General features: G+C 47.0%; 2 protein-coding genes across 11 annotated transcripts in view; both read right to left on the bottom strand.

Annotated features, from left to right (window-relative positions):
* Positions 1-1,551: 1,551 nt before the first annotated feature.
* Positions 1,552-23,089, bottom strand: LOC127593744 (gastrula zinc finger protein XlCGF8.2DB-like). Of its 10 annotated transcripts, XM_052055389.1 has the most exons (7): positions 17,683-18,995; positions 17,389-17,565; positions 3,296-3,904; positions 3,023-3,106; positions 2,603-2,770; positions 2,351-2,434; positions 1,552-2,266 (listed from the first exon to the last, which is right to left on the bottom strand). In XM_052055389.1, exons 1-7 carry the CDS (start codon positions 17,711-17,713, stop codon positions 2,091-2,093), a joined length of 1,329 nt encoding a protein of 442 aa, XP_051911349.1. In that variant the 5' UTR covers positions 17,714-18,995; the 3' UTR covers positions 1,552-2,090. The 10 variants fall into 10 exon arrangements, with proteins under 10 accessions (XP_051911349.1, XP_051911352.1, XP_051911355.1 ...); XM_052055392.1 differs by lacking the exon at positions 2,603-2,770 and having other exon boundaries at positions 17,683-18,985; XM_052055395.1 differs by lacking the exons at positions 2,351-2,434; positions 2,603-2,770 and adding an exon at positions 2,435-2,518 and having other exon boundaries at positions 1,552-2,182; positions 17,683-18,980.
* The window catches only part of LOC127593748 (uncharacterized), a 55,084-nt gene continuing 50,462 nt past the window's right edge, over positions 19,283-23,904 (bottom strand). The window contains exon 2 of the mRNA XM_052055402.1: positions 19,283-19,616. Within this exon, the coding sequence (XP_051911362.1) occupies positions 19,422-19,616 (195 nt within the window). The 3' untranslated portion in view covers positions 19,283-19,421. The remainder of the gene's footprint in view (positions 19,617-23,904) is intronic.

Here is a 23,904-nt window from a genome sequence, read left to right as displayed (position 1 = left end):
TCGAAATATAGGTATAATACTGTACAGGTTTGGCTGTAAGGGTGTCCCCACAAAGGACACTACCACACTGCCTCGACCCACATCCGCTATTCCATCAACGTCCGACGCAGCACCACAGCCAAATGCAGACATTATACTTGAAGGAGCACGATGTGCTGAGTGCCAGAGACGAGTTCGGCAGGGGGACCATAGACTGGTCTGCTCAAGTTGCAAAAGCAAATTCCATTTCAACTGCATGTTGCCCACCCGCAGCCTAGCTCAAGATGCCCTACAGTTACAGTGGTGGAGATGCCCCCACTGCGTAAGTCCCCAAACCACAAGCAACAACGCCCAAACAACTCAGCCACGACTTGACCCTAAGACCACCGGGATCAAACAGTCGAAGACCCGTATCCTTCAATGGAATGCAAACGGTATCAACCATGAACTGCCACTACGAGAGGACTTGCTGAGTGAAGAAAAAGTAGACATTGTGTGCATCCAAGAAACAAAACTCCTCCCAAAGGCAGCACCAGTGAGTTAATTGTCTCAAAGCATAAGGCAATCAAAGTTTCCGGAGTGAGGCAATACAATGAATGGTATCTTTCATTTAGATTTACTTTTACCAGAGATGCAACGGCACCAATGTTCCCTCTAAGATGCGCAACTGCACACTGGTCGCACACTCTCAGCGCACAAGAAAACATCCAGCGCAGAGAACGCACTGCAAATGAATTAGATCTCCAGTATAACTTTTTTTCTGTTTCAAACAACCATCAAAGCTCACACTCACACGGAGGGAGACATTTTGAGTGTGAAATCAGCCAGCCATGCATGTTTTTGTAATGTTGGGGGAAACCAGAGTACCTGGAGAAAACCCACGTAGGCCTGGGGAGTACATGCAAGCTCCACACAGGGAGGTCGGGGCCGGGATCGAACCCACGCCCTCTGCACTGTGAGGCCGATGAGCTAACGACTGGGTCACAGGACTGCCCCATTTTGTAAAATATTTTTGCTAAATATGTTGTAAAATAAAGCAAAACTGACAAATACCCAGATATTATTAATTTGTGACAGGTCGTTGGGAGAGCCGGTAGGGAGGCACGACAAAGCATTTATGCTGAGGGCACCAAAATGGCTGATTTAAAACCATGTCACTCGTAATTACACGTCGGGCGAACGGGCTAACAACGGGCTGAGAGCAACACTGAAGGACAATGGAACAGATAAAAACAGACTTTGCAGATTTTTTCAGAGGAGATGGTTGTCTGGCTGGAGAATACAAAATGCAAGTGGATGCAAGTTTGAAACTTGTGGCAATGACCAAGGCACAGTGATCCGCGCACCATGATGAGGCCTCTGAAAGAGAAGCTAAGGAACCTTGAGCTCAGAGGTATTTTCATTACTGTGTACTGTGGCACAGACTGGATCAAAAGACGTCCAGGGGTTTTCCAGGAAGCGGTGCTGACAAAAGACAATTAAACAGAACCCAGGAAAGTTCAAACTGACACAAAGTGAGTGAATAATCAGTTTATGTTATTTTACAAAAAGCATAACATGCAAAAAGTAATAACACTGACATTTGTAATATTTTATTCATGTTTATTCAAATGATACAGGATAGAGACACTAACATTTACATCAAACAGACACAAATTAGCATGTTGTGCACAGATTAGATTCATATTGGTTCATTGCTCATTAAAAAAACTGCCAACTGGCCTTTCAATTCTGAGCACCTCCAAAGGTGATTGACAGCAGGTGGGTGGGGAGAAATGAGCACACGTAGCAAAATTGAAGGAAAAATACATTTTCTACAATTCAAGGACTGTTGAATTTTGAGGAGGAAAAAAATGAAGACTACACCTCCTCACAACAAACTACATTTAAAAACCACAACTCTAACCAAATGAAAACTACCTCCCATGAACATTCCAAAAGTATAACCCTGATGAAAATGCTAAATTTTCTAAATCATTACAACAACCAAAAAATAAAAACTTTTCAATACACTAAAGGAAAACGTCAGCATCTCAGTAAGAAGGTGGATAAAATACAATCAGCCTTGGCGCATGCATATCTGAAACCTTCTCAGGTGAGAAGTGGAAACTTCAATGATGACTGCTTGTCTCATCATCACACTTGTGATTCTTAATCTGATGCTTCCACGAGAATTTTTGGCCACAAACTGCGCAGGCAAAAGGTTTCTCGCTAGTGTGGGTTCTTATGTGGTTTGTTAACTTTCTCTTCTCAGAAAATCTTTGCCCACAAACTGTGCAAGCAAAAGGTTTCACACCAGTGTGGGTTCTTGTGTGTTTTTTTAAGCTTCCCTTTAGAGAGAATCTTTGGCCACAAACTGCGCAGGCAAAAGGTTTCTCACCAGTGTGGGTTCTTGTGTGATTTTTTAAGGATCCCTTACGAGAGAATCTTTGGCCACAAACTTCGCAGGCAAAAGGTTTCTCACCAGTGTGTATTCTTGTGTGTATTTTTAAGCTTGCCATCTCAGAAAATCTTTGGCCACAAACTGCGCAGGCAAAAGGTTTCTCACCAGTGTGGGTTCTAACGTGGTTTGTTAACTTTCTCTTCTCAGAAAATCTTTGCCCACAAACTGTGCAAGCAAAAGGTTTCTCACCAGTGTGGGTTCTTGTGTGATTTTTTAAGGATCCCTTACGAGAGAATCTTTGGCCACAAACATCGCAGACAAAAGGTTTCTCACCAGTGTGTATTCTTGTGTGTATTTTTAAGCTTGCCATCTCAGAAAATCTTTGGCCACAAACTGCGCAGGCAAAAGGTTTCTCACCAGTGTGGTTTCTTACGTGGTTTGTTAACTTTCTCTTCTCAGAAAATCTTTGGCCACAAACTTCGCAGGCAAAAGGTTTCTCACCAGTGTGTATTCTTGTTTGTAATTTTAAGCTTCCCTTCTCATAAAATCTTTGGCCACAAATTGCGCAGGAAAACGGTTTCTCACCAGTGTGGGTTCTTGTATGTATATTTAACATTCCCTTCTGAGAGAATCTTTGCCCGCAGTCGGTGCATGCAAAAGGTTTCTCACCAGTGTGGATTCTTGTGTGACGTGTTAAGTATCCCTTACGAGAGAATCTTTGGCCACAAACTGCGCAAGTAAACGGTTTCTCACCAGTGTGTATTCTTGTGTGTATTTTTAAGCTTCCCTTCTCAGAAAATCTTTGCCCACAAACTGCGCAGGCAAAAGGTTTCTCACCAGTGTGGGTTCTTATGTGGTTTATTATTATTATTATTATTATTATTAACTTTCCCTTCTCAGAAAATCGTTGCCCACAAACTGTGCAAGCAAAAGGTTTCTCACCGGTGTGGGTTCTTGTGTGTATTTTTAAGCTTGCCTTACGAGAGAATTTCCGGCCACAGTTTGAACAGGTGAACGGTTTTGCACCAGTATGTGTTCTGATGTGGAATTCCAAAGCACTTTTACAAGCATACATTTTCCCACAGTGAGAACATTTCCAGGGTTTGTTGTCTCTGTTACATGTCAGATCATCTTCAGAGTCACCTTCATCCTCCTCATCCTCATCTGCATTTAATGACATGTTGTCACTTTCTGATCGTGGAGCTACTTTTGATTCTTCCTGGTGGTTTCCAACACCTTTTATTGTCATGGGTTGACATGAGCTGGTGCTTGGAGCCTCTCTGTCCGCCTCATTTATACTCTTCTGAAGGACACCATTAAATGGCACCTTGCAGATAACCTCCTCCTGCTCCTCTTCTTTGATCTCAGGGGGCTCATTCACCTCCACTTTCGTGCAACGGTGCTGTAGCTCCTGCTCTTTAATATATTGGGCCTGCTGCTCCATTTCCTCTTTTAAGTGGGAGATCTCTTTTTTCTCCTCTTCATCTTTAATGTGAGAAGACTCTGCATCCAGCCGCTCAGGACAAACATCTTTGCTGATGTCTGAAAGACACAAGAAGACAAACACGTGTGGAATTATGGTTTAGATTTAGAATGACGGTTATTAGAAGAGCCCAATCAACACAGATACATATCACATATCCCAAGATACCTATGAGCACGTGCTGCATGTGCGCACACACAAATACACACACACACGCACAACCTGATGAACTACATAAAAAAACGACATGGCAAGGCACAGAGAATGTTGGAGGCGGGGGAGAGGTTGTTGTGGACATGGCGGGATCCTTTCACCGTCCTTTGCTCCCCCCAAGTCCTCCGCGTGTTCGTTTGATTCAGGCTGAGGTGAGGTGCGAAATCAGAGGCTGGAAATGGAGAAGTTCTTGCAAGAGGCTTTACTGAACATTCAGTACACAAGTGTGACACAAGCAATTGTTGTGGTCAAGGCACACATGCGCAAAGGCAACATCTCTATGTAAGTCTTATATATGCGAAGCGGGGCGTAACTTCTAATGGATAACATCGTTTCTGTAAAGGACATCATCCTGTCTGTTTCTGATCGTTCCATCATTCTTATGTTTTCGGCTTCTTTTCATTTCTTAATCTTTCTTCTTAATCCAATGCTTTTGTTTTTGAAAGACATTTGTTTTCATAGAACATGATGACACGTGCTCTAATGTTACAACATTTTTTTAGAAGTCATCTTAATGCTGGCTTCCACTAAAACCCTAATTGCTTGTCGGCCCTCTGCTTTTGGTTGGAACAAAGCTGCAAGCAGGAAACTGCAATCTAGCCAAATGATGCACTGACAGGGTCGTCTGGTCGATGCCTGCAAAAGGTGTTAATATTATTTTTCGTTGCTAAGACAGTTGAAGTCAAGGTACATCATAAGGTTCAAGTGGTGGTCATGTTGCAAAGTTCAGAGTAAGTTCATGCTTTCGTCAAAGTCTGTCTGTCTGCGATCAGTCGTTGATGGAAGGCGCGCCATTTCATGGTAGGAGTGATGGTACGATTGATAGTTAAATATGAGATTGACCTAAAAACTAGACTCAAATTCAGCCTAAGGATGCATTTTCCAATTTGACCACGAGATAACATCAGAACAAATTGTCCACTGAGCTCTCGCCAGCTCGCAAAAGTTCCATTTACAGAGTACGGTATATAAATTAAATATGGTTAAATCTAACATCCCAAAGTCAATGCCTTTAAAATACGCCTTAAACAAACGTTTAACAAATGGCAATGCGTATGATGTGATCATACAGTTTTAGAGAATTTACTGTTAACTGTTTTTTTTTATGATTATTATTGTTCTTTCTTCTTTTTGAGTGCTGTCATGAAATAACAACACGGTATTAGTCATTTAATTTAGAATAGATGTGTGCTGTGATAAACGCTTTGAAACTTGACTTGACTTGACTTGACTTGAAACTGCTTGGTGTCAACATTATTGCTAGAGAACGTTATTTACTCCCAAATGGTGCCTCCTGATGAAGAACCAGACAAACTTTCTGCTTGGCTCTCAACAAAGGCGGACGCTTTTTGCACAGGTCCGCTGCCCTCGCACCTTTTTTTTTCCCCTGCTCGACACTTAGACTTTTGTGCTGTCTTTCTCCAACATCTTTCCCTAGCCTCCTACCGTGTTTTCATCCGAAGAACTAACCATGGAAATAGTTGGCTGGTCTCTCGATGTAATCTACAAAATTTTTTCGACGAAAAGAGCGGGCAGTGGGGAGCTTGCCCTCCGGGGACACTTGCTGCCGGATATGCCCTGGATCCATGGAGAAAGTGGAGACCGGTGTGCCTGACAGTACTGTCCGTGGAGGATGTGGACATCTACATCATTGTATATTGTCATTGACATTGTCATCATCATCCTTTTGATAACAGGTATGCTGCTGTTTGGTGTTGGCAGCTTGCTGGTCTATCGCAAAATTCAACCGACGGGAGCGGCTCTATTGGAAGTGAAGAAGCTGCCGGTCACTCTGGATGGCTTGGCACGAATGTCCAACACTCAGACTCAAGCGGTGACTGAGCTCAACCACAATATTGTTGCGACTTTGATTTCTCTTTCCTTTTTACTGTTTTACTTACCTTACTTTCCGTCAAATTATTACTGTATATGTTTTATGTTCAATAAAGAAACGAAATGAAGAAAAAAAAAAGATAAACCGGAAAGTATCGAATTCAAATTGAAGAGCTGTGAGGGTGTGATAGGACGCCTGACTGCACAGGAGTGGAAATTTCTGATCAGCGAGAAAGTGAAAGAAGCCGCCTCACCCTTTCAAGGGAAAAACATCTGTGAACAGAAAAAACATCATTTGCAGAAACTGGACCAGCTGTGACATAACCACAGTAGCCTATTCAGGGCTATAAAAACTGCAGTCCGGTGGCGAGCGGGTGGACGAATCATGGCAAAGCCCTAATTCCCCCCCGGACAAACAATTTCCGGGACCAGACGGAAATAGGATTACCAACAATATTACAATCAACCGGCAGAACTTGAATACAGGTATTGGTCTGGCTTTTCTCTAACACTCTGTTTTATTCCAACTGCCCTTAGTTAGCCGTTGTGTCTGTAAGGAGACATAAACAATATACTACTCTTGCGTGTTAGAAGAAACGAGCCAAACGTATGTATTAAATGTCTCTCACCCAAAATTGTTGTCCTGATAATGTAAAAATAGGATGTATAGAAATGGTACTAAAATATTATGAAATATTATGAAAAATTAATAAGTAAAATCAGTTCAGTGGGAGGTAGTTCCAGAGAGAATCACTGTGTTGTTACATAATTGTCATTTGATATTAAGTCGAAAACTATCATTTAAACAATGTTTTTCTTGTATTCCGCAATAGTATTCCGTGTCTTGCGGTTACAATGATTGATGAATGCATGTTTCACAATAATTGTCATATTAATAAATGTGTCAAAATTCATTATATCGTCTGCCACAGTTGTTTTTAGGATTTAATTCATATCACCATTCAACCATCGTAGATTAATCAAAGGTTGTTTCCTCGCTCCCCTCCGTGAGCCGTCACCTTACCGTGGTGGAGGGGTTTGCGTGTCCCAATGATCCTAGGAGCTAAGTTGTCTGGGGCTTTATGCCCCTGGCAGGGTCACCCATGGCAAACAGGTTCTAGGTGAGGGGCCAGACAAAGCATGGCTCATAGACCCTTATGATGACTACAATATATGGACCACGGTTTCCCTTGCCCGGACGCGGGTCACCGGGGCCCCACTCTGGAGCCAGGCCTGGAGGTGGGGCTCGTTGGCATGCGCCTGGTGGCCGGGCCTACACCCATGGGGCCCGGCCGGGCACAGCCCGAAGAAGCAACGTGGGTCCCCCTTCCCATGGGCTCACCACCCATGAGAGGGGCCAAATGGGTCGGGTGCTATGTGAGCTGGGCAGCAGCCAAAGACGGGGACCCTGGCGGTCCGATCCTCGGCTGCAGAAGCTAGCTCTTGGGACATGGAATGTCACCTCTCTGGCAGGGAAGGAGCCCGAGCTGGTGTGTGAGGCAGAGAATTTCCGACTGGATATAGTCGGACTTGCCTCCACACACAGCTTGGGTTCTGGTACTAGTTCTCTCGAGAGGGGTTGGACTCTCTTCCACTCTGGAGTTGCTCACGGTGAGAGGCGCAGAGCAGGTGTGGGCATACTCATTGCCCCCCGGCTCAGTGCCTGTACATTGGGGTTCACACCGGTAGACGAGAGGGTTGCCTCCCTCCGCCTTCGGGTGGGTGGACGGGTCCTGACTGTTGTTTGTGCATATGCACCAAACAGCAGCTCAGCATACCCACCCTTTTTGGAGTCCTTGGAGGGTGTGCTGGAGAGTGCTCCTGCTGGGGACTCCCTTGTTCTGCTGGGGGACTTCAATGCTCACGTGGGCAATGACAGTGAGACTTGGAGGGGCGTGATTGAGAGGAACGGCCCCCCCGATCAGAACTCGAGTGGTGTTTTGTTATTGGACTTCTGTGCTCGCCACGGATTGTCCATAACGAACACCTTGTTCAAACATAAGGGTGTCCATATGTGCACTTGGCACCAGGACACCCTAGGCCGCAGTTCGATGATCGACCTTGTAGTTGTATCATCGGATTTGCGGCCGCATGTTCTGGACACTCGGGTGAAGAGAGGGGCGGAGCTGTCAACTGATCACCACCTGGTGGTGAGTAGGCTCCGATGGTGGGGGAAGATGCCAGTCCGTCCTGGCAGACCCAAACGTATCGTGAGGGTTTGTTGGGAGCGTCTGGCGGAATCCCCCGTCAGAAGGAGTTTCAACTCCCACCTTCGACAGAGCTTTTCCCATGTTCCGGGGGAGGCGGGGGACATTGAGTCCGAGTGGACCATGTTCCGTGCCTCTATTGTTGAGGCGGCCAATCTGAGTTGTGGCCGTAAGGTGGTTGGTGCCTGTCGTGGCGGCAATCCCCGTACTCGCTGGTGGACACCAGCAGTAAGGGATGCCGTCAAGCTGAAGAAGGAGTCCTATCGAGCCTTTATGGCCTGTGGGACCCCAGAGGCAGCTGACGGGTATCGACTGGCCAAGCGGACCGCGGCTTCGGTGGTCGCCGAGGCAAAAACCCGAGCGTGGGAAGAGTTCGGTGAGGCCATGGAAGCCGACTTCCGGACGGCTTCGAGGAAATTCTGGTCCACCATCCGACGTCTCAGGAGGGGGAAGCAGTGCACCACTAACACTGTGTACAGTGGGGATGGGGCGCTGCTGACTTCGACTCGGGACGTTGTGAACCGGTGGGCAGAGTACTTCGAAGACCTCCTCAACTCCACCAACACGCCTTCCTTGGAGGAAGCAGAGTCTGAGGACTCTGAGGTGGGCTCTCCTATCTCTGTGGTTGAAGTCACCGATGTGGTTAAAAAGCTCCTCGGTGGCAAGGCCCCAGGGGTGGATGAGATCCGCCCGGAGTTCCTCAAGGTTCTGGATGTTGTGGGGCTGTCCTGGTTGACACGCCTCTGCAACATCGCGTGGTCAACGGGGAGAGTGCCTCTGGATTGGCAGACCGGGGTGGTAGTCCCTCTTTTTAAAAAGGGGGACCGGAGGGTGTGTTCCAACTACAGAGGGATCACACTCCTCAGCCTCCCTGGTAAGGTCTATTCAGGGGTGCTGGAGAGGAGGGTCCGTCAGGAAGTCGAGCCTCAGATTGAGGAGGAGCAGTGTGGTTTTCGTCCCGGCCGTGGAACAGTGGACCAGCTCTACACCCTTAGCAGGGTCCTTGAGGGTATGTGGGAATTCGCCCAACCAGTCTACATGTGTTTTGTGGACTTGGAGAAGGCGTTTGACCGTGTCCCTCGGGGAGTTCTGTGGGGGGTGCTTCGTGGGTATGGGGTACCGAACCCCCTGATACGGGCTGTTCGGTCACTATACCACCGATGTCAGAGTTTGGTTCGCATTGCCGGCAGTAAGTCGGAACCGTTTCCAGTGGGGGTAGGACTCCGCCAAGGCTGCCCTTTGTCACTGATTCTGTTCATAACCTTTATGGACAGAATTTCTAGGCGCAGCCGAAGCGTTGAGGAGGTCTGTTTTGGGGGCCTCAGTATTTCATCCCTGCTTTTTGCAGATGATGTGGTGCTGTTGGCTCCTTCAAACGGGGCTCTACAACTCTCACTGGAGCGTTTCGCAGCCGAGTGTGAAGCGGTTGGGATGAAAATCAGCACCTCCAAATCTGAAACCATGGTCCTCAGTCGGAAAAGGGTGGAGTGCCCCCTCCGGGTCGGGGAGGAGATATTACCCCAAGTGGAGGAGTTTAAGTATCTTGGGGTCTTGTTCACGAGTGAGGGCAAGAGGGAGCGAGAGATCGACAGGCGGATCGGTGCAGCGTCTGCTGTGATGCGGACGTTGTATCGGTCTGTCGTGGTGAAGAAGGAGCTGAGCCAAAGGGCGAAGCTCTCAATTTACCGGTCGATCTACGTTCCAACCCTCATCTATGGTCACGAGCTATGGGTCATGACCGAAAGAACGAGATCACGGATACAAGCGGCCGAAATGAGTTTTCTCCGCAGGGTGTCCGGGCTCTCCCTTAGAGATAAGGTGAGGAGCTCGGTCATCCGGGAGGGGCTCAGAGTCGAGCCGCTTCTCCTCCACATCGAGAGGAGCCAGATGAGGTGGCTTGGGCATCTGATTCGGATGCCTCCTGAGCGCCTCCCTGGTGAGGTGTTCCGGGCATGTCCCACCGGGAGGAGACCCCGAGGAAGACCCAGGACACGCTGGAGAGACTACGTCACCCAGCTGGCCTGGGAACGCCTCGGGATCCCCCGGGGAGAGCTGGAAGAAGTAGCTAGGGAGAGGGAAGTCTGGGCTTCCCTGCTAAAGCTGTTGCCCCCGCGACCCGGCCCCGGATAAGCGGTAGATGATGGATGGATGGATGGATGGATGTTTCCTCGCTCACAACGGGCCGCGTGATCTGTCTCGAAAAAACGAATAGTTAATTAAAATAGTTTACTACAGCGTAACGAAACAAATCAGAACGATCCTGACCTGGATTGTTAAATCAATACTAGGTCTGTACCACTTGCTACAGAAGTAAAAAAATCTAAAGACCTTTAATTGTTGGTTACTTATTAGAGTTCAAATAAGCGAAGGCTGATTCGGGTTGGCTTCGTGAAATCAAAAGCGGTCAGGAACCTAGCCGCATCCCTTTTTCATAATTGACTCGCATGAAATAAAGAACCCCTGTCTCCTCAGCCGTCCCGCGTTACCGCGAGGAGGGGGCGAGACGTAAACGGGGGTTCGGGCCCATGTGTCAGGGGAGTCGATCAGGACTGTCCCCCGATTTGGTCCTGCGCATAACAAATTCTGACATAACCTTAGCTCAGAGAGGTAAGGTGGCGCGAGATTATTCAGAGATTTGAAAACAAAGAGGAGGATCTTGATAAATAACTCTAAAATGAATGGGGAGCCAGTGAAGGGATGCCAGAGTAGGAGTTATATGCTCCCTCTTACGAGTACCAGTCAAGAGGCGAGCAGCGGCATTCTGGACCAGCTGAAGGCGCTTAATGGAGGACTGGCTGACTCCAAAGTACAGGGCATTACAGTAATCGAGCCGGGATGTGACAAAGGCATGGATTACTGTCTCAAAGTGTTCATGTGAGAGGAAAGGTTTTATTTTGCCCAGCTGTCTAAGGTGAAAGAAGCTTGATTTAACAACAGCACCAATTTGCCGATCGAGTTAGAAATCACTGTCCAGTTTAAGGCCCAAGTTTGAGACCGTTGATTTCAGATAAGGAGACAGGAGGCCCAAGTCTACAGGATGGAATGTATGAAAGGGCCACTGAGACCAAAAAATATCACCTCTGTCTTCTTTTCGTTGAATTTCAAGAAATGTTGTGCCATCCAGGTTTTGATTTCTTCCAGACAGGATAGGAGTGGCCTTAATGAGAAGGCGTCTTTCTTGCTCAGTGGGACATAGATCTGGCAGTCATCTGCATAGCAGTGGAAGGGAATACCATGTTTCCTTAAGATGGAACCCAATGGGAGCAGATACAGCGAGAACAGCAGAGGCCCCAGAATTGAGCCCTGTGGAACACCACATGACAGGGGAGCAGTGCGTGACTCAGAGCAGCCAAGGCTGACACAAAAGGTCCTGTCAGCTAGATAGGACCTAAACCACTCAAGAGCACTGCCGCCAATGCCCACCAAGTGCTGCAAACGAGTCAGCAGAATATTGTGATCCACTGTATCAAACGCTGCAGTTAAACGCTGCCAATAAAACCAGACACACGTGGTCTCCAGAGTCATTTGCCAGGAGGATGTCATTAGAAATGCGTAACAGGGCTGACTCCGTACTATGCATCGTCTTGAAACCTGACTGGAAGACCTCCAAGATGTTCTGTTCATCCAAGAAAAGTTTCAACTGCATGTGCACCACTTTTTCCAGAATTTTGGAAATGAAAGGCAGTTTGGAAATGGGCCTGTAACTTGACAGCACATCTGGATCAAGACCAGGTTTCTTGATCAAGGGTTGGACCACAGCAGTTTAAACTGTTGGGGAACTACACCAGAAGAAAGGCTGCTGTTGATGATATCCAAGACCGATGCACCAACACTCGGGAGAACCTCCTGAAAGAAGCGTGGGGGAAGAGAGTCGCAAGGGGAGCCAAATGGCTTCGTCTGGCGAACTACATCCTCCAAAAGCGCCAAGGACACAGTATCAAAAGAATTTAGTACAGCTGAACATGGAACATGGACAGAGGGGTCAGATGCGGTAGATGAGACCGGAGTCCTAGCTGTAGAGACCTTATCAATGAAAAACTGAAGGAATCTGCTGCACATCTCGGGTGAAGAATCCAAGCAAGTAGGCAGAGGGGGTTTGAGTACAGAATCTATCGTTTTAAATAGTGCGCGTGGGTTGTGACGGTTAGCTAGAATAAGGTCCGACAGATAATCTCTTTTGGCCTCTTTTACTGTGAGCTGGTAGTTACGCCAGCAGTCTTTCCAAATTTGATAAGAGACATGCAATTTGTCTTTTTTCCACTTGTGTTCGGCTTTGCGACACTCCTGCCTAGCTGCGCGGGTAATGTCGTTAAACCATGGCTCGGGTTTAGGCTTTGGGAGCACAATTTTAAAGGAGCCACCAAATCCAGGATGGCATGGCATGACGAGTCGAACCAAGAGGCGAGTTCCTCTGTGTTAGACGAGGGTACGCAAAGGTTATTAAAGGCATCAGAGAAACCACTAGCAGTGTGAGGGTTAAAAATTCGGCGTTTACAACGAGGAGCGCCAGATTTCACAGCAGCATGCGATAAGACTACGTCAAATAAAACTGCCATGTGATCAGAAATCACATTTTCAAGCACTTCCAGATTTGACACCGGTAGACCATGAGCAAGGACAAGGTCTAAAATATGTCCTTGTTCATGTGTCGGGCTGGTCACATACTGCACAAAATTAAAAGAGTCAATAAGTCTTAAGAAGTCGTTTGCTAGCGGTTTTTCCGGACAGCAGACATGGATATTAAAATCCCCCATTAGGAGGATATGATCATATCTCAGCCTGATTTCCGCAAGAAAGGTTGAAAAATCGCTTAAAAAGTCTTTGTTGTATTTAGGAGGACGGTAAATGACAGCACAAGGCACCGGGAAAACACGACCAACTTCAAAGAAGGCTGCTTCAAAGCTGTTGGCCGATGTGGTGAATGTGCACCGTTTACATTTGAAATTGTTCTTAAAGATGCTTACTCAGATACTCAATACTCCCTCAGAATATGGGTCTTGTTCGTCAGCGACCGGGCGTTTAACAACGCGATCCTTGTGGAAAGTAGCAACGGGAGGGAATGCCTCTGTCGATCGCCGAGCCCGGGGGAATTCCCTCAAAAGGTTTCGCTGGATTCCTCTCCGAGAAAGGCGCGCAAGGTAAAAATGCCGTGGCGCGTTGGGCGAGCCAACGACCGTCAGCAAGCACGAGGCGACGGGGTCGAGGTCACTTCATCGAATCAATCCTGTGTTCTTCCATCACGGTTTGGTTTGGGGCCGCCACAAAAAAGGACAAAATCCGACTACAACGGACAGTTGGGACGGAAAAAATTGTTGGCACTGCCCTACCCACTCTTGAGGACTTGCACACTGCAAGAATTAAGACAAGGACACGGAAAATCCTCCTGGATCCCCCTCACCCTGCCCACCACCTTTTCCAGCTACTCTGGACTACTACTTTCGGGCATTTTGTACAGTGCCCAATCTCCACTTCTAAATGCGGCCTCTTTCTCTTTCCTGAGTTGCCTGAGTTTGGGAGTAAACCATGGCTTGTTATTGTTGAAGGAACGGAAGGACTTCGTTGGTACACACATGTCCTCACAGAAACTGATGAATGATGTTACAGTGTCTGTGTATTCATCCAGTGTGCCCGTTGAAGTTTCAAAGACGCCCCAATCAGTGCAGTCTAAGCATTCTTTTAGAGCTAGCTTTGCTTCATCCGTCCATTTTTTCACAGTCTTAACAACCGGTTTAACACATTTGAGTTTCTGTCTGTATGTAGGTATTAAGTGGATTAAATTGTGGTCGGAAAGACCCAATGCTGCACGGGCGACTGATCGGTATGCATTTTTGATTGTTGTATAGCAGTGATCTAGAATGTTGCCTTCTCTGGTGAAACAGTCGATGTGCTGCTTATATCTGGGAAGTTCACGGTTAAGATGTGCTCTATTAAAATCGCCCAAAATGATCAGGGGTGACTCTGGGTATTTTAGCTCGAGTTTGTTTACTTGTTCGGCTAGCGTTTGTATCGCCGTGTTAGCGTTAGCTTGTGGCGCAATGTAAACACCGACTAGTAAAAAGGAGGTGAACTCACGTGGCGAGTAGAATGGCTTGCAGTTTAAAGACAGCGACTCCAGGTCCGGGCTGCAGTGTGTGTCGAGCTTCGTGACATCAGTGCACCATTCTTCGTTGATATAGAAGCAAATCCCACCACCTTTCGATTTCCCTGGTAGCTCCGTGTCGCGGTCGGCTCGGAGAAGGCGGAAGCCGGGTAGATGTAGCGCGGGATCTGGATGGCGGTCACTGAGCCAGGTTTCAGTGAAGAAGAGCGCAGCAGAACGTGCAAATGTTTTGTTGGTCTTTGTGAGGAGAAGAAGTTCATCCATCTTGTTTGGCAGAGATCGTAGATTAGCAAGATGGATCGATGGGAGCGGGGTTCGAAATCCACGCTGCCGGAGCTTGACGAGCACGCCGGCTCGCTTCCCCCTCCTGCGGCGGCGTTTCCATGCTCCGTACAGCGCAGCCGCTGTGCTCGCGATTAGCTCCGAAAAACCTTGAGGATTTTCGTGTGCTGGTGAAAAAAGACCGAGCGTAGACTCCCCAATGCGCAGCAACTTTTCCCTCGTGTAAGTAAGCCGCTCAGGGTCGCCAAAACAAACGAAAATGACAAAAACAGGGATAATACTAGGGAGCGTGTGACCGAGGCTGCTATACCTGTCGGCGCCTGATGACGTATGATCAAAAGACGTATGTCTTGTGACCTGTTGTAACTGTCATATGCTTGTGCAGGAGTTGTTTTTTTTTGCCTCACTCAAATTATCCTCAAAATGAGGGTAGTTCGAGCGTGGTTTTTTTTCTCCCTCTCTCCTTCCCCTGTGGTTTCTTTCTGACCTTCGGGTTGAGTGAATGCTGGCGCGTTTTGGCTGCCGCTGCTCAACCCGTATTGTTTAGTGTTTTTTGTTCTTGTAAAGTGTCCTTGGGTGTCTTGAAAGGCGCTTATAAATAAAATGTATTATTATTATTATTCTGTTCATATTTAGTCTGTACTCTCCACATATTTGGCCATGCTGTATAACTTTCACATGCCCGCAGTGCAGCTTGTCGTACTTGTAACAATCCTCACCTAGAATTGGAATACTCCCTGCTGAAGACGCACAAATTTTGGAATGCGCCAAGCTGAGAATCGGTAATGCCCTTCTGACATATAAAAATGATGTGATTCTCTTCCTGCTTCGCACTCGTGACCATCGCAGCCATTGGCTGTAACCGCGGGTCCCCGGAATATTCTGTCATTAAGATATCCTTTATTTGTCCCGCAATGCGGAAATTACAATAAGAATTCAGAAAGGACAAACGCTGGGTAGGGAGAGGGAAAATAAAACACACTCGAACGATCCTCTTCCGAGGATAATTTAAGTCCAGGATAAAAAAAGACCCTAGCACATGAATAAGCATATGACAGTTACAACAAGTCACCAGAATATAACATGTATAAGGGGGAGGATGAATGGGAAGGGGGGCGGGGGGTGTAACCGCGACGCGGCCGAAAAATGACCAGCTGCACGGTCCCCGTTGCGCTCCGCATTATCGAACCACATCACGGGGGAAAAAGAATCGGAGCGATGAAGACGGTGATAACAAGGATGTGTATGCGCGTGTGCTTGTCCAGTCGTGTATGTGTATGCATGTACAGGTCATAGCTGCTTCGGCGAGGTCTGAAGACAGTCCCGGCTGATCAGTCCATGGCTGAGAAGGAGGGGGGTGGTGGTGGGGGCCCTTGACTCCATGCGTATTTCCATCCAGGGGAAAGGCCAGATAGCGTTGTTTGTTTTGGAGAGACGGCCGCCAACAATTCCAGACAGCCTTGAGTCCTTGGTCTGTATCTCCTCACTGGCGCCAATCATTCAGATCCGAAAATTCTTTTGCAGCGTGGATTCCAATGTATCCATGGTATTTTCAATCGCGCGGAGTCGCTCCAAAACCGCAAAGTCGCAACAATATTGCGGTTGAGCTCAGTCACCGCTTGAGTCTGAGTGTTGGACATTCGCGCCAAGCCATCCAGAGTGACCGGCAGTTTCTTCACTTCCAGTAGAGCCGCTCCCGTCGGTTGAATTTGGCGATAGAACAGCAAGCTACCAACACCAAACAGCAGCATACCTGTTATCAAAAGGCCAATGATGTAGATGTCTTCCACTTCCTCCACGGACAGTACTGTCAGGCACACCGGTCTCCACTTTCTCCATGGATCTAGGGCGTATCCGGCAGCAAGTGTCCCCGGAGGACAAGCAGGTTCCCCACTGCCCGCTCTTTTCGTCGAAAAAATGTTGTCGATTACATCAAGAGACGAGCCAACTAATTCCGTGGTTAGTTCTTCGGATGAAAACACGGTAGGAGGCTAGGGAAAAAAAGTTGGACAAAGACAGCACAAAAGACTCAATGGCGAGCAGGGAAAAAAAAAAAGTGGGAGGGCAGGGGAGCTGTGCAAAAAGCGTCCGCCTTCGTCGAGAGCCAAGCAGAAAAAAAAAGCTTTGAAGAAACTGTTCATCCATTCCAGCCTTTATTTGAAGAACCAACATTTGCCTTCAGGGATTTTGAAAGTCCAGCAGGTGTCAGTGGTCAGCGACACAGTATCAGAGGCCATCTGCTTTTGGTTCTTGCTGGTGGTTTCCGACACCTCTCTGTCCGCCTCATTTGCACTCTTCAGAAGGACACCAGTAAAGGGCACCTTGCAGATAACCTCCTCCTCCTCTTCTATGATGTCAGCGGGCTCATCTAGAGGTAAGATCGAGGCCAAAAAAAATCCAGCCCGACCCGGCCAATTAACTTGATTTGCAGGCCCAAGCCCGAAGCAAACTCGAGATTTCATGTTTTATTTGTGAGTACTCGTGAGAAGGAGGGGTGATTTATGTGAACAAATTAAAGCCTGTCTTTTGTAATGAAATTGAAGTTAAATAAGACTTTATATACAGTTCCATCTTTTATATTTCTGTTTCTGCAGAGAGACAAAAAAGAATAATAATGGGGGGATCATAGACAGAGACAGGAAGGAGTTCTTTGAATTGCCATTGTAAGAGTACAGTCCGTGTTGTGATGAGGTGACTTCTGTTTTTTTGCAAAACACAGTTTCTCGTGGCCAAAACTATTCACGGCCTCGAAACGCCTCAGCGCACTGTGTTGTTTGGGAAGCAACATCACAGTGATATTTATTTTTTTTTAAAGTCAGCGAGAGAGAAGCCCAGCCCGACCCGACCTGAAGCAATGACGGACATTTTAGGCCCTAAATTCGAGTTGGTCTCAGGCTTTAGATCTTACCTCTAGGCTCCTCCACCTCCTCTTTTGTGCAAGGGTGCTCAAGCTCCTCCTCTTTAGTATAATGGGCCTGCTGCTCCTCTTCCTCTTTCAAGTAGGATACCTCTTTTTTCTCCTCTTCCTCTTTAGTGTGAGAAGGCTCAGCACCCAGCCGCTCAGGACAAACATCTTCGCTGATGTCTGAAAGTCACAAGAAGACAAACACGTGCGGACTATGTGGACTGGTGCCAGCAGAATCACCTCTAGAAAAACCCCGGGAAAAGTTGGTTGTGGATTTCTACAGAAACCAGTCCTCACCTGCACTGATGAACATCGAGGGTACGGACATAGAGAGGGTGACCTCCTACAAGTACCTGGGTGTTCTTCTAAACAATAAACTGGAATGGTTAACCAACACGGACGCCCTGATTAGGAAGGGACAGAGCCGACTCTTCCTACTCAGGAAACTGAACTGGTCAGGAGGACCGGTTCTGTCCTGGGCTGCTCCCTGGACACTCTGGAGGAGGTGGGCAACAGGAGGATGCTCGCTAAGCAAAAGGCTATGATGGACAGTCCCTCCCAACCCTTCCAATCCGCCCTGACAGCACTGCGTAGCTCCTTCAGCCAGAGACTGTTACACCCGCGCTGCAAGAAGGAGAGATACCGCCGCTGATTCCTACTGACTGCTGTCAGACTGCTGAATAAACATACGTGGAAACCTGTAACCACTGTAAATAGCACAGCCACCTTACGCAGTGTTTTCTATGCTTTTGCTAATTTATTACATTTATTCTACAAATATATTGCTAATGCTATATTTTATATAACACATATTGAACTGTGTACAGTTCTTTCCTGAAACATTTTGTTACCTCCCCCCTAATTTTGCTGCTGCAGACTGCAAATTTCCCCAGTGTGGGACAAATAAAGGTTATCTTATCTTAGAATTACGGTTTAGATTTAGAACAAAGGCTATTAGAAGAGCCAGATTAATCAATCAAAGCACTGTTGTGCACAGCTGTTATTTGCAACCTCCTTCTCCCATATGCCTTTCCAGTTCCTTTCAGTTTCCAGTCTTGGTTAATTGACCGTTGATTGACTCACATCTTTCCGGGCCATCTGGATCTTAGCCTCCAACCGTCTTTTCCATGGTGGGTAACGTATCTCATGGCTTCCATGGTTGCTCTTATAGCCCAGAGTCTCCAGGATCACTGATGCTGAAGCGTATATCAGCTCATTGGTTTCTGTGATCGTTACGGTAGGGATCGCCCTCAGTGCTGCATTCACACTTTCTATGAGACTTTCAGATGGTACTTCACATAGCCGTTGTAATCGGTTTCTAGGTTGCCCAGCTTTCATTCTCGCCATGATCTTAGCTTTCAGGTCAGTTGCTGCCTCGCTCAGCATTTCTTTCATTGGGGCTGGCCACCCAATCTCATCATCTGCATTCACTGGGGCTTGCATCCCAATCTCTTGTATGACCTCCTCCTCTGATCTGGCAGCCTGGGGCCCTTCACCATGGAACCTGCGTTGTACCTCATCAATCTCAAGTTGTGACAGCAGTTGCCGTTTGTGGATGTTGGAACACTGAGCTACTAGTTGTTTCGCGGTCAACCGTGACTGTGGGTTTCGAAGTAACCATTTAGCCCGCATTCTCTGCATGTAACCCCTTTGACGAGGGTTGCTTGAGTAGTAGCATTCCAACAGAGCCATGTTATCGCATCTCGCCCATCTACGCTTTGTTCCAGTAGCCCATTTTTCATCAAGGTGCTCTGGTTCCCCAGCACCTGACGCAGACCTTGTTTGGCCGGGCGACGTCTCATGTCATTCGTTTTATTGTCTCTCATCATTGTATGAGGTAGGCATTAGCGTGATGGATCTTGCCCAAGGACCCACACTGGATGGTGTTATGTGCTCATTTTTGCCCCAAGCGGGATTCGAACCACCGTCTCCCGTATGCCAAACCGATGCCTTACCAACTGAGCTATCCAGCCGCTTTATAAATATCCTCATCTCACCCCTCGGGTGGTGTCCGTCCCTCATTCAGCTCGGGTCCTCTACCAGAGACCAGGAAGCTTGAGGGTTCTGCGCAGTATCCTTGCTGTTCCCAGCACTGCACATTTCTGGACTGAGATGTCCGATGTTGTTCCCGGGATCTGTTGCAACCACTCATCTAGTTTGGGGGTCACTGCCCCGAGTGCTCCGACCACCACAGGCACGACTGTCACCTTTACCTTCCAGGCTCTCTCCAGGTCCTCTCTGAGCCCTTGGTATTTCTCGAGTTTCTCATGTTCCTTCTTCCTGATGTTTCCATCACTTGGGACCGCTACATCCACTACAACGGCTTTCCTCTGCCCTTTATCTATGATCACGATATCTGGTTGGTTCGCCATTACCATCTTGTCAGTCTGGATCTGGAAGTCCCACAGGATCTTCGCTCTGTCATTCTCCACCACCTTCTGCCTGGGGCCCTTCACCATGGAACCTGCGTTGTACCTCATCAATCTCAAGTTGTGACAGCAGTTGCCGTTTGTGGATGTTGGAACACTGAGCTACTAGTTGTTTCGCGGTCAACCGTGACTGTGGGTTTCGAAGTAACCATTTAGCCCACATTCTCTGCATGTAACCCCTCTGACTAGGGTTGCTTGAGTAGTAGCATTCCAACAGAGCCATGTTATCGTATCTCGGAGCGGCTGGATAGCTCAGTTGGTAAGGCATCGGTTTGGCATACGGGAGACGGTGGTTCGAATCCCGCTTGGGGCAAAAATGAGCACTTAACACCATCCAGTGTGGGTCCTTGGGCAAGATCCTTCACGCTAATGCCTACCTCATACAATGATGAGAGACAATAAAACAAACGAATATATATACTGAAGGGGTCTCACTCCCTGAAGGAACAATAGCAGACATTGAGGACAGCTACAAGTACCTTGGTATACCACAAGCCAATGGCAACCTCGAACTGGCAACAAGGAAAGCGGCTACGGCCAAATACCTCCAGCGAGTGAGGCAAGTCCTAAGAAGCCAGCTCAATGGCAAGAATAAGACCCGGGCAATAAACAGCTATGCCCTGCCAGTGATCAGATACCCTGCAGGAATAATAAGGTGGCCAAAGGAAGAGATTCAGACCACGGATGTTAAGACTCGAAAGCTCCTAACCATGCATGGAGGGTTCCATCCCAAATCCAGCACCCTGAGACTGTACGCAAGCCGAAAGGATGGAGGCCGGGGACTAGTGAGTGTGAGAGCCACTGTCCAGGATGAAACATCCAAGCTCCATGAATACATCAAGGAGAAGGCTCCAACGGATGACATACTCAGAGAATGTCTCAGACAATGGGGAACAGAAGATGAGGTGCTGGAAGAGGGACCATCATGGGAGGACAAGCCCCTACACGGGATGTACCACCGGACCATAACTGAAGTGGCTGATCTCAAGAAGTCCTATCAGTGGCTAGAGAGGGCTGGCCTGAAGGACAGCACAGAGGCACTCATCCTGGCTGCTCAGGAGCAGGCCTTGAGCACCAGAGCCATCGAGGCCCAGATATACCACACCAGACAAGACCCAAGGTGTAGGTTGTGCAAAGAGGCACCTGAGACGATCCAACACATAACTGCAGGGTGTAAGATGCTGGCAGGGAAAGCCTACATGGAACGCCATAACCAGGTGGCTGGCATAGTCTACCGAAACATCTGTGCGGAGTATGGACTAGAAACCCCAAGGTCAAAATGGGAAACACCTCCGAAGGTGGTGGAGAATGACAGAGCGAAGATCCTGTGGGACTTCCAGATCCAGACTGACAAGATGGTAATGGCGAACCAAAAAGATATCGTGATCATAGATAAAGGGCAGAGGAAAGCCGTTGTAGTGGATGTAGCGGTCCCAAGTGATGGAAACATCAGGAAGAAGGAACATGAGAAACTCGAGAAATACCAAGGGCTCAGAGAGGAGCTGGAGAGAGCCTGGAAGGTAAAGGTGACAGTCGTGCCTGTGGTGGTCGGAGCACTCGGGGCAGTGACCCCCAAACTAGATGAGTGGTTGCAACAGATCCCGGGAACAACATCGGACATCTCAGTCCAGAAATGTGCAGTGCTGGGAACAGCAAGGATACTGCGCAGAACCCTCAAGCTTCCTGGCCTCTGGTAGAGGACCCGAGCTGAATGAGGGACGGACACCACCCGAGGGGTGAGATGAGGATTTTTTTTATATATATTTATATATATATATATATATATATATATATACATACATATATATATATAGCGCACCAAAAAGTTTTCCATTTTCTTAAAAGCTCACCGAGCACCTTATGCTTCCAATGTTATAACTTGCTGTTGGTTCAGTGAACTGTGTCGCTGCTTTATTAAATAAGTTTGTGTTGCAGCTTCGAAAAAAGGAGAGCTGTGTTTTTAATTTTTTCAAAGAGTCTCAACAAATACAGGTAGGTCTTTGTCTGCCTTCTTCCATTCGACTAGAGAGATGTTCAAGACCGACCGCCCCCGAAAAATGTAAACGATTACTTCAATGAAATGACAAAAATTGAAAATAATACATCAAAACTGAAAAGCAAGCGAGGATATCACAAAATAAATTCTACAGCGCCCCCCCCCCCCAAGGAATTTATATTGTGGTTTCATCATTTGTAAATTCACAACAAATGAATAAATAACTACAACTGATATCTTGTTGTGTTATTTTGACTTCAAGACGGCGCCGTGAGAGTGGCTGCCTTTCCAGCAGCTCCTATTTTGTTTTTCTACTTCTTATTCTCATAACTTTGCTGCTGCGAAGTGGGAATTTATCCATTGTGAGACTATTAAAAGTTTTCTTATCTTATCTGGTCGTACTAGTGGAGTGGATACAGGAAATGCCTATGCGTTTTTCGGAGGAGGTCATGAACGCCTCTCCTGCTGAACGGAATACGAGAAGGCACGGAGACAGACAAAGACTCACCTGTATTTGTTGAAAAATGGAGAGCTGTGGTTGTGGTTTTATTATTTTTTATACGCAGACTTTTTCAATGGTTTTCACAGTCTCAGCAAGTACAGGTACTGTACGTCTTTGTCCGTCTCCGTGCTTTCCTCCGTTCCACTCGAGAGGCGTTCATGGCCACCAACGAAAAACGTAAATTAATTCTTATTAAATGAAATCACGAAGAAAATCACAAAATAAGTTCTGTCGGGGGATATATAATTTATTTTGTGATTTCTTTGCTTGATTTTCTGTTCTGATGCATTATTTTCAATTTTCGTCGTTTCATTTAAGTACAGTAAAAGTTACATTTTTCAGAGGCAGTCAGGAAAGCCTCTCTAGTTGAACGGACGCTTCTCGAGTTGAATGGAAGGAGCGTACCACCATCTAGTGGAGGCATTGTTTTGCTTTCAGTTTTATGCCATTACTAATTGACATGTTGCGGTGGGTGTGCTTTAACCTCTATGGGAGAGGCTCCATCAAACCCCCGAGAACGATTCACCAAACCCCCGGGGTTTGATCAAACCCAGGTTCAGAACCACTGCAATAAAATCTGACATTTTGGCCCTTTTGCCTGATTAAAAAAAATGTTATTAAAAAAAGAATTTTAGATACTGTATTCTGGAACCACACAAGGTCTTGGGCACACGAAACGCCAAAATAAATTTTGTTATCTCACAACATCAGTTTTTATCATCTCTAAACCAGAGAGGATAATAATAATGAAAGTAGTCTGTTGTCAGCGGCTTACTTATGCAGTATACCGCGTGTTCCCCCTCAAGGCGGCTGGATAAACGGAGGAAAAATCTGCGTCTGCGTGACAGTATCTTGCTTTATTAGAATTGGTCAGTAGTCAAGTATAACACACAATATATATAATGGACAAACCGGACGTTGGAACAGACCCTTCAAAGTAAAACAGGAAATAATTGAGAGCATATTTGTCTGTTCACAACACCCCCACTTGCTCTCACATTCTTGGCATCCTAGTCACTTTACATCAAAAATAAAATACTCAAGACCCAAATAAGAACTTGAAAAGAATTGACAACTTAATTCGTGATGCAGGTTTCGTCATAACATCTGCAAGCATCACTTCCGTTGGACAATACTGTAGGTCTACTTTGCCTTCATTTACAGTAGATCTAATGAAATGGTATTTAATATCAATGTGTTTGCTCCTCTGCCTGTTCACGGGATTCTTTGCTAGAGCTATAGTACCCTGATTATCCTCAAACACTTTGGCAGGTGAGTGTCCACACGTTTTCAAACCGTTCAATAGGTGGGTCAAATGTAAACATTCTTGAATAGTTGCGGCTAGTGCCATATATTCAGCCTCACATGTCGACAATGCTACAGTTTGCTGCTTTTTGGTTTTCCATGACACAACAGGACCTCTTTCATTCAGACATACACAATAGCCAGTTGTGCTGCGTCTAGGCTTCGTTTTGGCTCTAGTTTATTTTCTCACACTGTCTGCACTGCTTGGTTGTGTTACCATGTCAGATACTTTCTTCTTTCTACATACATTCTTGCTGCTGGAGGCTGTAAATTTCCCCAGTGTGGGA

This window comes from Hippocampus zosterae, chromosome 21, assembly GCF_025434085.1.
Source record: "Hippocampus zosterae strain Florida chromosome 21, ASM2543408v3, whole genome shotgun sequence".
Classification (NCBI taxonomy): Eukaryota; Metazoa; Chordata; class Actinopteri; order Syngnathiformes; family Syngnathidae; genus Hippocampus; species Hippocampus zosterae.
This window is presented reverse-complemented; position numbering and strand designations above follow the sequence as displayed.